The sequence below is a fragment of the Mesoplodon densirostris genome, chromosome 8 (genome assembly GCF_025265405.1).
Source record: "Mesoplodon densirostris isolate mMesDen1 chromosome 8, mMesDen1 primary haplotype, whole genome shotgun sequence".
NCBI lineage: Eukaryota > Metazoa > Chordata > Mammalia > Artiodactyla > Ziphiidae > Mesoplodon > Mesoplodon densirostris.
The window spans coordinates 19,675,727-19,690,500 of record NC_082668.1 but is presented as its reverse complement, the minus strand read 5'-3'; the positions used below and the strand labels follow the sequence as shown (position 1 = coordinate 19,690,500).

The window sequence follows — 14,774 nt, the reverse complement described above, 5'->3', positions numbered from 1 at the left end:
TCCTCCCTCTGTTCCCTTCAGAAAACATGACTCCTCCAAGGGAAACATACCACTCTCTGAAGATGGGACCATGCCCAAGCCCACGAAGACCCAAGCTAGCCTTTCCCCTTTCCCCAGGAAACCCAGTTCCTCAAAGGACAGTGAGGACACCAGCAAAGAGCCCAGGCTCTCCACCCAGACGTTACCCTTGATCAAGTACTCTGGGCAGACTTCGAGGCTTTCTGCCTCCCCCACCTCCCAGTCAGCTGGTGACTCCCTCCTATCTGCTGTGAGCCTGTGACGGGCCTGTCTCCACCAGCCCCTGCCCAGGCGCACCATCGTTAGCTACCTCATGGGAACCGGCCGGCCGGCCAGCCTGAGCTCCCACCCCTCCATCTCGCCCCTCCTCAGAGTATTTTTTGAAGTGGTTGAGTTGTAGAGGGGGGTGTCTGGCGGACTGGAGGGGTGGTGGGGAGGGGTACAAGGAGAGGAAGGTTCACTGGCTGGCACCTCATATCTCAGTGGAGAAGCCAATGATGGCCGCTCAGCCTTACAAAGCAGGGTTTGGTTTCTCCTTTTAGAGAGCCATGTGTGATTTGTTTTAGGCCTTGGTGCGGTGACTGAGTTACGGCTCAAGAGGAGAAAACATACTGAACATATTCGGGCCTGACGTCCCTTGCTCTCTGCATAATTGAGGAGGTTGCTCTGAGGGTCCTTATTTCCTCAGGTCTCACCCTCCCGCCTCCCCAACCCCCTGTCCTGAGGAGTCGCTTTCAGAAGCCTTCAGACCTCCTCAGTAGATAAGCAGGCAGAGGCCATGACATGCTGAACCCATTTCCCGTCGTCCTAGTCTTGGGGGCATCCCCACCTCCAGACCACTTCTCCTTTCATATACCCACCCAGCCAGTAACCCTAGGTCTTCCTATTCTGACCTCACATCACCACTTGTTCAACCTTCTAGACTTCTCTCTCATGGATGTTACCCCTTCAGCTCTTGTCTCCCTGTGAGGTGAGAGGTTTTATGAACTTTGTGAATTTCCCATGGCTGCAGTAAAGGAGCCCGGATAATCCCACTTGCTGTTGCCTGTCCGGGTCCATATATCAAAGGACGCAATCCAAGGGGAGGGTGGAAGGAGCTGTGGTTCCCCCTTCACGCTCTCCGGTGTTCGGGGTCTGGCTCACAGGTCGCTAGGGCATGCAGACTCTGGTGGCCTGGAGGGCGGGTTTCAGGAGCAGCCACCATTGTAGGATGGGCTTCCAGTCAAGCTCCTGACTAAACCTTGTACTCTGAACTGGATCTACCTCCCCAAGACTCAGTAAACAGTGAGCGTTCAATAAATGTTGACCACGTGAACTGCACGTACGGAGGTCTCACGGGACACAAACACCTAAACCAGAAGCTTGCCTCTCTCTCTTCTGGGCCCAGGGGGAAGCCAAGGTGGGAGGGTTTGGATCAGAAAGGTTGTTTTCACTTGAACGATGCTCCTCCTTTACCTGGCACTTCCTGGTTGCTGCTCGCCCCCTCCCCAGCCCTACAATCCCTTTACTTCATTTCATTTTTCTGTCAGCGGGGCCCAACAAGAAGCCAACTGGCCCCTTGACTCAGTTACCCAGGTTTTCCCTTTGGCGCATCAGGCAGGATGCTCTGCTCACGGTCTGACCCCAGGCTTTCTCTGCCTTCATTCTTGAGCTTGGGAGAGATATCCTGCTTCGTGGCTCCAGGAGTTCTGTGGTGAGTTGGGAGGGAGCCCTGGAAAAATCACAGAGGCCTGACTGCGTTCAAGGCCACACAGTTGATGTGTGAAGGCCACGTTGACAGTTGTGAAGAAAGCCTGATGGCAAAGTCCTGGGTCACTGCTGTGCAGTGGTAAGGACTTCAAAGTCAGGTCCGCAGGAAAGGTCCTTGACAGTCCTGTTAAATCTCTTCTGCCAGACTTGAAGCCGACTCTCTCTTGTCCTGCAAGAGTGGATGCAATATTCTAGTGCAAATGTCAAACCTTGTGATGAGGGCAGGAAGCAGCCTTCCTAGGAAAATTAGCCACCTGCTTAAATAGTTTTGTTGTGGCTCATCCTCTGGTGCAAAGGCTTAGGTGTGGAGGCCTGACTGAGCTGTGCCACTCCCTGGGAAACAGCTTCAATACTTTGCCTTCTGAGAATCCCCAGATGCACGGCACAACCATTCCCATCCCCGTAACTGGAGAAGGGACCGGCTCTGCAGCATGATGGGAAGCAGGGGAGTGGGCTGTGGGGAAATTAAATGAGTGTTGGAAGAAGAGTGTTCTTAGTAGCTTAAAACATGTTTATACTTTTAAAGTTTTCATCACCTTTGAGTATCTGGTGTGTGTGTGTGTGTGTTGCTGGGTTGGAGAAAGGAATGAGGCTAATGTGTCATACTTCCCTTTCAGCCTTGCAAGAAAATGAAATCTTGCTTATTAAGAATTCAGCATACATACTTAACAATGCATACCCACAGTATAAGGTATTCAGCTAAATAAGGAATTTGGGGGAAGTAATGAGATTTTTGGGAAAGTTTAAATTTGCGGGTATAGTAGAGTAGATGTTTGTCAGAACATGTCAGTTTTTTCCTAACTTGATAACGTACCCAGTCCCTGTTTGGAGAAAGGGGAGCAAGTGCTCCTGAGTCAAGGAATGCAGTGTACAGGGTATTTCTGAAGCACTGGAGTAAGGATTTGGGGGCGGGGGTGGTGGGGGGGGAAGGAGGGTGGTTACCATTTCTGCTTACTTCAAATTCACTCAAGCTTGATCAGACACTAAGGAACTTAGAATGAATACTTAATGGAGAGGCGGCATGGGGATAAGAAAAGAGTGTGAACCTTGGAGTCTGACCTAGGGCTCAAATCTCAGTTCCTTTGTGTAGCCTTGGGCATGTCATCTAACTTTTTAAAGTTTTTAAATAATACGAATTTAATACCTACATTGTAAGGTTGTGAAAATTAAGAACATAGTAAAAGCACTTAGAACATAGGACTTAATGCATGGTTACTCCTTTCTCCATTTGCTCTCCAAGCCCTGTTCCTTGGTTAGGGAAAGGCAGGCAAGAAATGTAAAACCCTTTCCACTAAGGAATGAGGCAGCTATAGAGACATTTTAGAAGTGAAGAAGGCCAGAGCAGGGTTTGGCCTGGCTGATACCTCATCACCCCTACCTTCACCCTATCACCATTATTCATTTTACTGTTTCACACTTTGTTGGGGATTTATTTCTTTAGTTAAATATTTCACAGACAGAATGCAAATTAAAAGTATGTGAATTGGGCTTGCTCAGTCCTATTCAGAGAGAAGCTTTGATAAGAAAGGGAGCGTAAGGGAGCAGTGGATGCCTGGGGGCTGGAGAGGGGAGGAGCGGGGCACAGAAAATAGAGACCTTGAACTGGAGCCAAAGAACATGCACCAACATAACAGCTGTGCCGAGGGACACTTGTCGTTACAGGTACATTCTTACGATTTGAGGCTATTTAGTTGAGGGTGATTGTGCCTCCTGTGACCCTATGGAAAGGACACACCTTGTTGCCCTCTGGGACCATCCAACAGTGGGCCAGTGCAGGAGGTTGATAATCCAGGTGCACAGTCTGCTCCGCTTCCCTCCACAGCTGAATTAGTTACCCAAATAAGGTAGTCACCAAAGGCAGCCGGGGGACCTCCTGGCTTCCTCTGGATTTGTCCTAAGACTAAGCTCTGTTTACAGTGTGGATTCCCTAACTGCTTTGAAACACTGATGGTTTTCAGAGGTGTGTAGTTGAGGGGGCTCCATTTCATGCCACTTGAGAGTCTAATCCAGCCTCTCGAACAACACTTGGTCATTTAGATCTCCCTGTAGCAGTTTGCACCCTTGTTAATGTCAGGCTCATTTGACTTGACTGTTCATCAGCTTTGGAGCATTGAGAGCTGCAAGTAGCCTTTATGTTGCTCTTGGCAGATTTCTCATAGGTGAAAGAATATAAGAAGGATCAATAGCAAGGTGGGTGTTTTCTAAAACCCATGTGTGCCTTATTATAATGGACTGAGACACATGGAATGCTACGGACTGTCATGGGGAAATCCAACACAATTTTGAAAAGATAATAATCTCTAAATTTCAACTAGTAAAATGAGACCAGAGCTTACCTTGTAGGGTAGTTATGAGGGTTAAGGGGGGGGGGGCAGAATATACATAAAGCGGCTAGTAAAGTGCCTGATACATATATAATGAAGATTTAAAAAAAAATAAAAAACAGTTAACACCACCAAAACCATTTTCATAAAGTAACAGTAACATACCGTGTAACACAGCATGTTACTATTATAATGGTACTATGATACTATTATAGTAGCATGTTGCTCTTACAAAACTGTGATAAACATGGGATGGCAAACTGGTGATTTAATCAAGATAATTCATTTAGAAAAATTGAAGCCCTTAACATTAGTTGTCAGAGAAGTGCAGTTAAAACTATAATGATACAAGCTGAGGAGCCAACAGGGAAAAGCTACCAACTGTGGGATTATGACAACCTCTAAATAAGAATCCCAGCAAGGCAGAACCACAGGGCAGTCATGGCTAAGCCTCCTTGGCTGGTCCCGCTGTCCCTACTGCAGGCAGGCGGCCAAGTGCTTCCCTCTCTCCCCGCTGTGAGACCCATAGCACACGCAGGGCGGGGGCCTGAGCCGAGAGCCTCTAGTTCAGAGAAAGGGGGGCTGCCTCCTTGCATGTCACGCAAGGCACATTCCTGGGGAATCTGGTGTTAAACCATTCGTAGACAACCTGCTTCAGGGTCAGGGTTGTGTGCAGCTGAACAGCTCCCTCACTGCAATCTATTGAAAGTCAGCCCTCAACATAAGAATTTGGAAAAAAAGAAAAAGAAAAGAAAAACTACAAGGAGACACCACTTACACAGCAGAGTGGCTCAGATGAAAAAGGCTGAAAATACCAAGTGTCTGCAGACGTGGAGCAGCTGGAACACATACATTGCTGGTGGGAATGCAAACCGGTACATTGGAAAATAGCTCAGGAGGTTCTTATCAAGTGAAATACACTCAACATATGACCCAGCAATTCACTCCTGCTTGCAAATGTTCACAGCAGTTTTATTCATAATAGCAAAACCCTGGAAACAACCCAAATATCCAACAACTAGTTAATGAATAAACAAATTGTGATATATCTGTTCAATACTACTTAGGTAAAAAAGAGGAATAAACTGACGGGTGCAACAACATGGATGAATCTCAAGAGCATTATGCTGAGTGAAAGAAGCCAGAAACAAAAGACTACATACTTTATGATTCCATTTATATAACATTCTAGAAAAGGCAAACTAGGGACAAAAAGCTTATCAATGGTTGCTAAGGACTATAGATGACAGAGGAGAGGGACAGTTGAAGGGCAGGTTGGAAATATTCTATACCTTGATCGTGATGGTGGCTATACGACTATGTTGAAACTCATCGAATTATACACTTAAGATGGATGAATTTTCTTATAAGTAAATAAAGCTGACTTTAAAAAGGCTAAGGAAATACCATTTCATGATGCATATGTATATTAAAAGCACGATGAGATGACACTAATTAAAATTTATGTATTTTTATTTTTAAAAAATATTTATTTGGTTGCATGAGGTCTTAATTGCAGCAGGCGTGCTCCTTAGTTGCAGCTTGCAGGCTCCTTAGTTGCAGCACATGGGCTTCTTAGTTGTGGCTCCAGGGCTCCTTAGTTGTGGCATGCAAACTTAGTTGTGGCAGGCATGTGGGATCTAGTTCCCTGACCAGGGATAGAAACCGAGCCCCCTGCATTGGGAGCACAGAGTCTTATCCACTGCACCACCAGGGAAGTCCCCAGAATAGTTAAAATTTAAAAGGCAGTCAAAATTTAAGAATCCACCTGCCAATGCAGGGGACATGGGTTCGAGCCCTGGTCCAGGAAGATCCCACATGCCATGGAGCAACTAAGCCCATGCGCCACATCTACTGAGCCCGCGAGCCACAACTACTGAAGCCCGTGTGCATAGAGCCCATGCTCCTCAACAAGAAAAGCCACTGCAGTGAGAAGCCCACGCACCGCAACAAAACAGTAGACCCCGCTCGCCGCAACTAGAGAAACCCCGGGTGCAGCAACAAAGACCCAACACAGCCAAAAAACAAAAGAAAAAAATTGTTGCAGCTACCTTTGGAAAAAACAGTGTCCCACGTTAGCCATCAGGAAAATGCAAATTCTAAATATACCATGTATATCATAATTATTGCAGAGAGCTGCATACTAAGACTGATAATGTCATTATCACAGTATTATCAGTAGCTCATCTGACTTGGGAACTCCACTCCTAGGAATATGCTAGTGATGGGGTGAATTGTGTGCCCCCAAGTACGTAGGCTGAAGTACCAATCGTATTGTGACCTTATTAGGCAATAGGGTCATTGCAGATATAACTACTTAAGATGAGGTCATACTGGAGTAGGGTAGGCCCCTATTCCAGTATCACTGGTATCCTGATGAAAAGGGGAAATTTGGACACAGATATGCACACAGGGAATATGCCATGTGAATATGAAAGCAGAGGTTAGGGTGATGCAACGAAGAGTAACCCCCACTAGCGGCAACTAGAGAAAGCCCGTGTGCAGCAACGAAGACTCAATGCAGCCAAAAATAAATAAAATAAATTTATATTAAAAAATTAAATTATTATTAAATTTGGTGTGTATATTTCCAATTGTGTGTGGGAGGGAGAAAGAACCAACCGTTGAAAGGGTTTTGTAATTTGTTTTTATTTCTTAATGAAACATGAGCATTTTAATAAAACTCATGCTCTTTTCACTGAATCATTCTGCCTCTTGTTTCCATAAATGCTTTTGTTTCAGGATAGAGAGCCTCATTCAAGTGTCAGATTATAGCAACAACCCCAGCTGCTCCCTTGTAATTGAGTGGCCCTCCCACATTAAGGAAGCAGTGGTTGGAGCGTTTCATCTCATTCCCTTTAGGGAAAGACTGACACAGCAGAGACCAAAATAGTTATTTGCTTTGCGAAAGTTGAACTTCAGACAAATGCTGAAATATTTAAAACAAAATATTTGATTACTGAGAGCCAGGATTTTCTGCTCTGAGAGCAGAAGAGTTACCTTAGCGGGTAGAAGGGAAGGCAACATTGCTGAGGTCTATGGAAAAGAAGGCAGTACAGATCGTTCATAATCACTGGGACCCCAGTTCCTGAATTCTGGCTCTGACTTTACTAGCTGTATGACTTGATAAAATTATTTTAAATCTCTGCCCCACTGTTTTGTAAAATATTAGGATAATAGCATGATTAACTCTTAGAGTTGATGCAGGAATCAAATGAACTAATATTAGAAAAGTGGTCAGAACAGTGCCTGATACATAGCGAGTCCTCAAATGTTAATTCTTCCTTCTCCATTCCCCTTCTTATTCTCTTCCTCCTCCTCCTCCTTGTAGGCTGATGTGTGTCCCTGATATAGGGGCCTGTGTCCTGCACTTCTCCTCTGCCAATGACTGAGACTCTGAGAACAAAAAAGACCTGTACCTGCTTCCTGGAAGGGAAGTCCCAGAGGTTTTCGCATGCCAAGTATGAGGACATCTGAGACATGTAGGCAGATAGGCCGAAATGACCTCAAAGTTCTCCTTCAGAAAGAGTCACATGCTCCCAGGGGCCCATAAAGGCTGTGGATGTGGGAAAGTAGGAAAGAGAGAGAGAGAGAGATTGATTTGAGAGACTTTTGGTCAGGAATAGGGGTAGAGAGTGAAGCCAGGGAGAAATGAAGATGTTTCAGTTAATGGCAGCATAGGCTAACAGTAGCTGAGGACCAGTTTGGAGCCCTCACATGTGTTAGGCACAATGTAATCCCTCAAAATTAGAACCAACCACAAGGAAAGGAAAGGGCAGGTGCAATACTGCAATTCTGACACTAAACCTGGAGTTAGTGCAGACTACAGTTTAAAGACATAGTCCCCAACTAGACTGCCCTCACTTCAGATGCCAGCCACAAGTCTGGGGGTTCCCAGGCTACCTGTAGTTTTCACCAACTGGCTACAAATTCACATGTTCCTGCAACCCCCTGAGGTTTGATAATTCACTAGAATGATTCACAGAACTCAGGAAAGCTCTATACTTTGAATTACAGTTTTATTATTATGCTTATGAATCAGGACCAGCCAAAAGAAGAGGCCTATACAACGAGCTCTAGAAAGGTCTTGAACGTGGAACGTCCATGTCCTCTACCATGGAATCAGGATGTGTCACCTTCCCGGCACCAACAAGGAAGCGCAACTGAGCTTTAGTGTCCAGAGTTTTTATTGGGGTTTCATTACATAGGCAGGATTGATAGAATCAGTGGCGTTGTAACTGAACTCAGTCTCCAGCCTCCGTCCCCTTCCCAGAGGTTGAGCTGGTATCACCTGGCTCGAAGTCCCAACCCTATAATTATGTGACCAATCTTTCCAGCATGACCAGCTCCCATCCTGAAACTAAGGATCGACCCTGAATAACAAAGACATTCCTATCACTCACAAAATTCTAACAGTTAGAAGCTCTATCTCAGGAACCTGGGACAAAGACCAGACAAATTCTTTATTATACAGCAGCGGGTATCCCTAAATTTACTGAGGATGACTTTTTGATACAAAATGGAATTCCAAATAAAAGTCTTCCAGACTCAGAAGACCAGCTCATAACCTTGATGTTGTTTCTAGAGCATGGAAACCCTGGATAGGATAACAGTGAGCTACCACCCCTGCAAAGTCACTACAGCTGAAGAGTACTGTTTGCTTCAGGAAGATGTCGTCACGCAGGGCCAGGCGAGTGGTTCTACCTTCTTGTGGACCATCACCCAGCGTATGGTTATCAGGGTGATAGTGGGCTCCTCTTGATTTCCCATTTCTGCAGTGGAAATATTCATACTACCTAGACCTTCCCCTCTCACCTCAAATCTAGTGGAAAGAGCATTAAACTCAGTACGCAAAGCCCTGGGTCTTAAGTCTGGCTCTGCCACTTACTGTTCTTTACCTCCCTGAACTATATTTTTCTTACCTGGAGGAGAAGAATAATGACCTCTATTCAGGGAGACTGTGATATTCCAATAAGTTGCTCTGAGTAGGAGATCTTTTTATTTTTTTAAATTTATTTATTTTATTTATTTTTGGCTGCATTGGGTCTTTGTTGCGGAGCACAGGCTTCTCATTGTGGTGGCTTCTCTTGTTGTGGAGCGTGGGCTCTAGGTGCATGGGCTTCAGTAGTTGTGGCACGTGAGCTCAGCAGTTGTGGCTCGTGGGCTCTAGAGCACAGGCTCAGTAGTTGTGGCACACGGGCTTAGTTGCTCCATGGCATGTGGGATCTCCCCAGACCAGGGCTCAAACCCGTGTCCCCTGCATTGGCAGGTGGATTCTTAACCACTGCTCCACCAGGGAAGCCCAGGAGGTCTTTTTATAAAGAGGTGGTGTATTAGTTTTTTAGGGGTGCCACAGACTCAAGAAAAGCAGACAAATGGCCACAGACCGAGTAACTTAAACAGCAGAAATTTATTTTCTCACAGTTCTGGAAGCTGGAAGTCTGAGATCCAGCTGTGGTTTCAGCAGGGTTGGTTTCTTCAGAGATCTCTCTCCTTGGCATGAAGACATCCTCCTCAGGTGTCTTCACTTGGTCTTAGATACTGTGTGTATCTGTGTCCAAACTCCTCTTCTTATAAGTATGCTGGCCATATTGATTAAGGGCCCACTCAACTTCATTTTACCTTAATTACCTCTTTAAAAGTCTTATCTCCAAATATAGTCACATTCTGAGATACTGGGGGTTGGGACTTCAACACATAAATTTGAGGGGTAGACAATTCAGCCCATACAAGCATTATTTCAAACAGGATTGCACTGGCACAAGGATAGGCAGAAAGAAAAATGGGTCATAATAAAGCAGAGGGTGAAAACTGGCACACAGATTTTGTTTGGGCTGATTAATTTGTTTTTTAAGTCTGCCAGATGTTTTCTCATAAAAATTCTTCTAGAATTCAAACCTCTAGTCACATCAGGCCTACATTCTCACATGGCAACAGTTGGCTGGAGCTGGGTGGTAGCTGCCCCTGGGGCTGTATCCTTTAGTTTACCCCAATTCCCACCACTGCCCCATTCTGGTCTCTGGCCTGGTCTTAAAACTATAGGGTTGGGCTTCCCTGGTGGCGCACTGGTTGAGAGTCCACCTGCCGATGCAGGGGGCACGGGTTCGTGCCCCGGTCCGGGAGGATCCCACATCCCGCATCCCGCATGCCACGGAGCGGCTGGGCCCATGAGCCATGGCTGCTGAGCCTGCGTGTCCGGAGCCTGTGCTCCGCAACGGGAGAGGCCACAACAGTGAGAGGCCCGCGTACCGCAAAAACAAACAAACAAACAAAAAACTATAGTGTTAAAACTATTAGAGTTTTTGATCTCTGGGAAGGAGAGTATAAAAATAGATCGAAATACATACTAGAATTGAAGGGAAAAGTGTATGTGTTATTTCAAACTTCTGGGGAAGCATCGTGTGGAAGAATTGGCCGTGCCATTCCATCCCAAATCAGAGGACAATGTTGACTTGAAGAGTTTAACTAAGGCAGGTGCTTTTTCCTGGGTATCACAGAGCACAGCCATTAAGAGCTATAAACCTTCTGTGTTGCCAGAAGCTGTCCCAGACCTCAAGAAAAGCAGGAGAGAAACCAAGTCCTTTGTCCTTCAGCAAAATAATTTTTACTCACCGATTCTGTTAATTCTGAGAGGAAATATCCTTGCTTTGATAGGAGTTTAGACTGCATAGTCTTTAAGGGAAAGAAAAGTAATTTACCTAGGATGAGATGCTTACTTTTACAGATCAACCAGTAGAGGAACCATACCAGCAACCCTGCTGCCATGCTCGTGGGTGGGAAGATTGTAAATAAAACAGGAACTGGACATTCTTCCTTTACCATCTCCCAGAAGCTGAGTGCCCATCTCCTCTGCACCTCTGGGACCATGGATGAAACTCAGGGTTGGATAAGACTACCAAACTAAGACTCAGAAGTTTATTTGAAGAAAAGAACCCAGGCTCCTTGGAGGAAGAATTAGGGTTTTCCTGAGAAAGGGAAGGTAGCGTTTCTCCACTTTGAGACTTGAAGAAGAGGATGCAAGCGGGACAATGAACAAACCAAAGTGTTGGAGAACCTAGTTAGAAAGCTATTGGAGAAGCATCTGAAGCACAAGATCTGGAAGGTCTGGGCTACCAGCTGCCTACCTTTGTGCAACTTGAAGGAGAAGTGAGATTTAACATGTTTGATTCTCTTCACATTGACTTCCCTCTGGAAATGTCCTAACTCTTTGCTAAAGGAACAAGTGCTGTCTGGTCTTATGAACACTAAAGAGGCATGAGGTAGAAAGATGTGTTCATCCCATTTTTTCCTGGCTTCCCGTGAAGATGGAGTGTCGCCCTTGTGGGGACTGGTGGTCATTGCGGTATCAGAGGATGATCCAGAGGCAGCTCCTGAAAGCCACATGGCACCAAAGGAATGTTCTGGAGTGAAATGGAAGATCAAATTTTCCACTAAGTCCTGTAACTTAAAGAATGTTGCTCCCAGATAGAAAATGGGGGACATCCAGCAAACTCCTGAGCTATTATTTAATAAATAATGTTGGAATAATTAGTTATTATTTAATTAAATGATGTGGGAATAATTAGATAATAAGACCCTAGGTCACACCAAAACCAAAAATTAATTCCAGATAGATTGAATTGCTCACTGTGAAAAAAATGGTAACAGGTGGAAAAATGAAACTATCACATATATGGTAAAACATAGGAGGATTTTTTTCCCCTAATAATTTTGGGGTAGTCTCAAAAAGATATGAAACCCAGAAATCATAAAAAGAAAAAAAGTGCCAGATTGGACTACACAGAAATAAACAAAAGATACCCTAAATAATAGCCAAGATATAAAGAACAGACAACCAGGAGAAAATACTTGTAATATATGTAACAGAGGTTAATCTGTTAATCTCTCTAAGTAGAAAAAGAACTCCAACAAACTAATAAGGAAAGACAGAAAATCCAATAAAAAAAGATCAAAGGATATGACTAAGGACTTCATAGAAGAAATAGAAATGGTCAATAGGCATATTTTTTAAAAAACAGCCCTAAGCCTTTATAATATTTAAGGGAATTCACATTAAAATTTCAACATGCTTTTCTTAACTACAGGTGAAAAAAGTTTATGTAAATATAGAACAAGGTCTGGAAGAATATGCACTAAATTATGAACAGTACTTCATCTGGAAGGAATATAATTGGGGAAGCAAAGCAGAGGTCTTTTAATTTGTCCCCATATATAAGTGGTGGGATTATGGGTGATTTTTACTTTGAGGTTGTTTTGCTGTATAATTTAATTCCTTGGAAAGCAATGTAAGCATAAATTCTCTGTGTTCAGGAGGCTTAGAAAGTTTTTATTTGTTTATTTTAATTTTCAAAGTCACAAAAACGTGTGAGTTAATTAAACAAAAGAATCAGACCAGTTTTTTAACCTGCTCTCAAATCAATTTTTTTTGATTTTTTTAAAATTTAACAAATTTAATCAGTTATACATATACATATGTTCCCATATCCCCTCCCTTTTGCGTCTCCCTCCCGCCCTCCCTATCCCACCCCGCCAGGCGGTCCCAAAGCACCGAGCTGATCTCCCTGTGCTATGCAGCTGCTTCCCACTAGCTATCTACCTTACGTTTGGTAGTGTATATATGTCCATGCCGCTCTTTCGCTTTGTCACAGCTTACCCTTCCCCCTCCCCATATCCTCAAGTCCATTCTCTAGTAGATCTGTGTCTTTATTCCTGTCTTACCCCTATGTTCTTCATGACTTTTTTTTTCTTAAATTCCATAAATATGTGTCAGCATACAGTATTTGTCTTTCTCTTTCTGACTTACTTCGCTCTGTATGACAGACTCTAGGTCCATCCACCTCATTACAAATAGCTCAATTTCTTTTCTTTTAATCTCAAACCAATTTTTTTATACACACTGTTTGTTCTTGTACTTACTTCATGGGTATCTTCAAATATACATTTTCCCCAACATACTTCTTTCTAGATACCTCCCTCCCCTGAAATAGAAAAGAAAGGGGAAAAAAGAAAAGAAAGGAAAAAATAAGGTACTATATGTATGTACGGGTTTAATTGTTTTAACACATTATTATTGCTTTTACTAAATTTTTTGGCCCTGGTAAGGTCCCAAGTGACCAAGTTACCTGATAGCCAGACATCACTTTGAGACACAAGTTTCCAGAAATGTCAAAAGAAGATGTTTTGTTATGTGACTTTTGAATAAGCCACTTAAAAAAAACCTGACATATTACAAGTACATACTACACAATTCTAAGAGCCAAGAGAGCATGCTGTGAAGTTGTATCCCTGTCACCTTTGTCCCTGAGGCCACTACAATTACAAGTTTCTTGTGTATCCTTCCAGAGATATTCTATGCATGCGCAAACACTGGCATAATTTTGTCGTAGCCTACCATACCACTGTTTTGCATCTTGCTTTTTTTATTTTATATCTTGGAAATTGTTGTATATCAGTACACATAGAGCTGTATCACTGTCTTTTTAAAGCTGCAAATGATTCCAATGCATGAATTTACTATAATTTATCTCATTAATCCCCTACTGATGGGTTCAGGTTGTTTCCAATATTTTCTTTATCTGTACAAACAATGCTGTAATAAATATCTTTGTATATTTGTGATTTTGTGAATGTGCAAGTATATTCGCAGAAAAAAATCCCTACAAGTAGAACTGCTGGCTCAAAAGTAAGTGCACTTTAAATTTTGAAAACTCTGCAGAAATTTGTACTTCCTTAAACCATGACTGAGAGTTTGTTTCCTTATACCCTCAAAATCATAGTGGTATCAAACTTTTGATCTTTGTCAATCTTATAGGTGAAAAATGGTTTCTGATGTAGTTCTGATTTGTCTTTCATTGCAAATGAAGTTGAACATTTTTGCATGGGCTAAAGAGCCATTTATAGTTCCTCTTCCATGAATTATCATTCATTATGGTTTTTTTAAAAAATTTATTTAGTTTTGGCTGCTCTGGGTCTTCGCTGCTGCGCGCGGGCCCCCTCTAGCTGCAGCGAGTGGGGGCCACTCCTTGCCGCGGTGTGCGGGCTTCTCACTGCAGCGGCCTCTTTTGTGCAGCACTGGCTCTAGGCGTGCAGACTTCAGCAGTTGTGGCTCGCGGGCTCTATAGTGCAGGCTTAGCAGTTGTGGCGCACGGGCCTAGCTGCTCCGCTGCATGTGGGATCTTTCCAGACCAGGGATCGAACCCGTGTCCCCTGCATTGGCAGGCGGATTCCCAACCACTGTGCCACCAGGGAAGTCCCACCATTCATTATGTTTAAAATTTTTATTTCATTTCATTTATTTATTTTTAAACTTTCATTCAAGTTATAAAAATAATTTTTGCTATTTAAAGATTCTCTTGTTAGGTAAGAAAAAAAATCCAGCTACATGGTATTTATGAGAGATACCTCTAAATCAAAATAATCTAGAATGACTGAAAAATAAGAGGGATGAATAAAAGATATATCAAACAAATTCATAGGACTAACAGTTGTAGGAGTAACAATATTAAAGTCAAACAAACTAAATCCAAAGCAATTTAATATTTTAATATTTCAAATTTATAAAAGGTGCTATATAAGAATATAATAGTCAAGAATATATAGTATATAATAGTCATGAACCTTTATGAACCTAACAACAGATCTTCAAAATATAAAACCAAAGCTGTTGAAAAGACACAAAAAAAT

At 43.3% G+C, this 14,774-nt stretch overlaps 1 protein-coding gene across 4 annotated transcripts in view; it reads left to right on the top strand.

Moving 5' to 3' along the window:
* Nucleotides 1–14,774, top strand: part of TTLL4 (tubulin tyrosine ligase like 4) — a 61,472-nt gene that overhangs the window by 43,883 nt on the left and 2,815 nt on the right. For 3 of the 4 annotated variants that reach the window (XM_060106016.1, XM_060106017.1, XM_060106015.1), the window contains exon 19: nucleotides 22–2,662. The exons of the other annotated variant lie outside the window; for it this stretch is intronic. In XM_060106016.1, coding sequence (XP_059961999.1) covers nucleotides 22–280 — 259 coding nt within the window. In that variant the 3' untranslated portion in view covers nucleotides 281–2,662. Of the gene's footprint in view, nucleotides 1–21; nucleotides 2,663–14,774 lie in introns of those variants that run through there. 4 annotated transcript variants of the gene reach the window in all.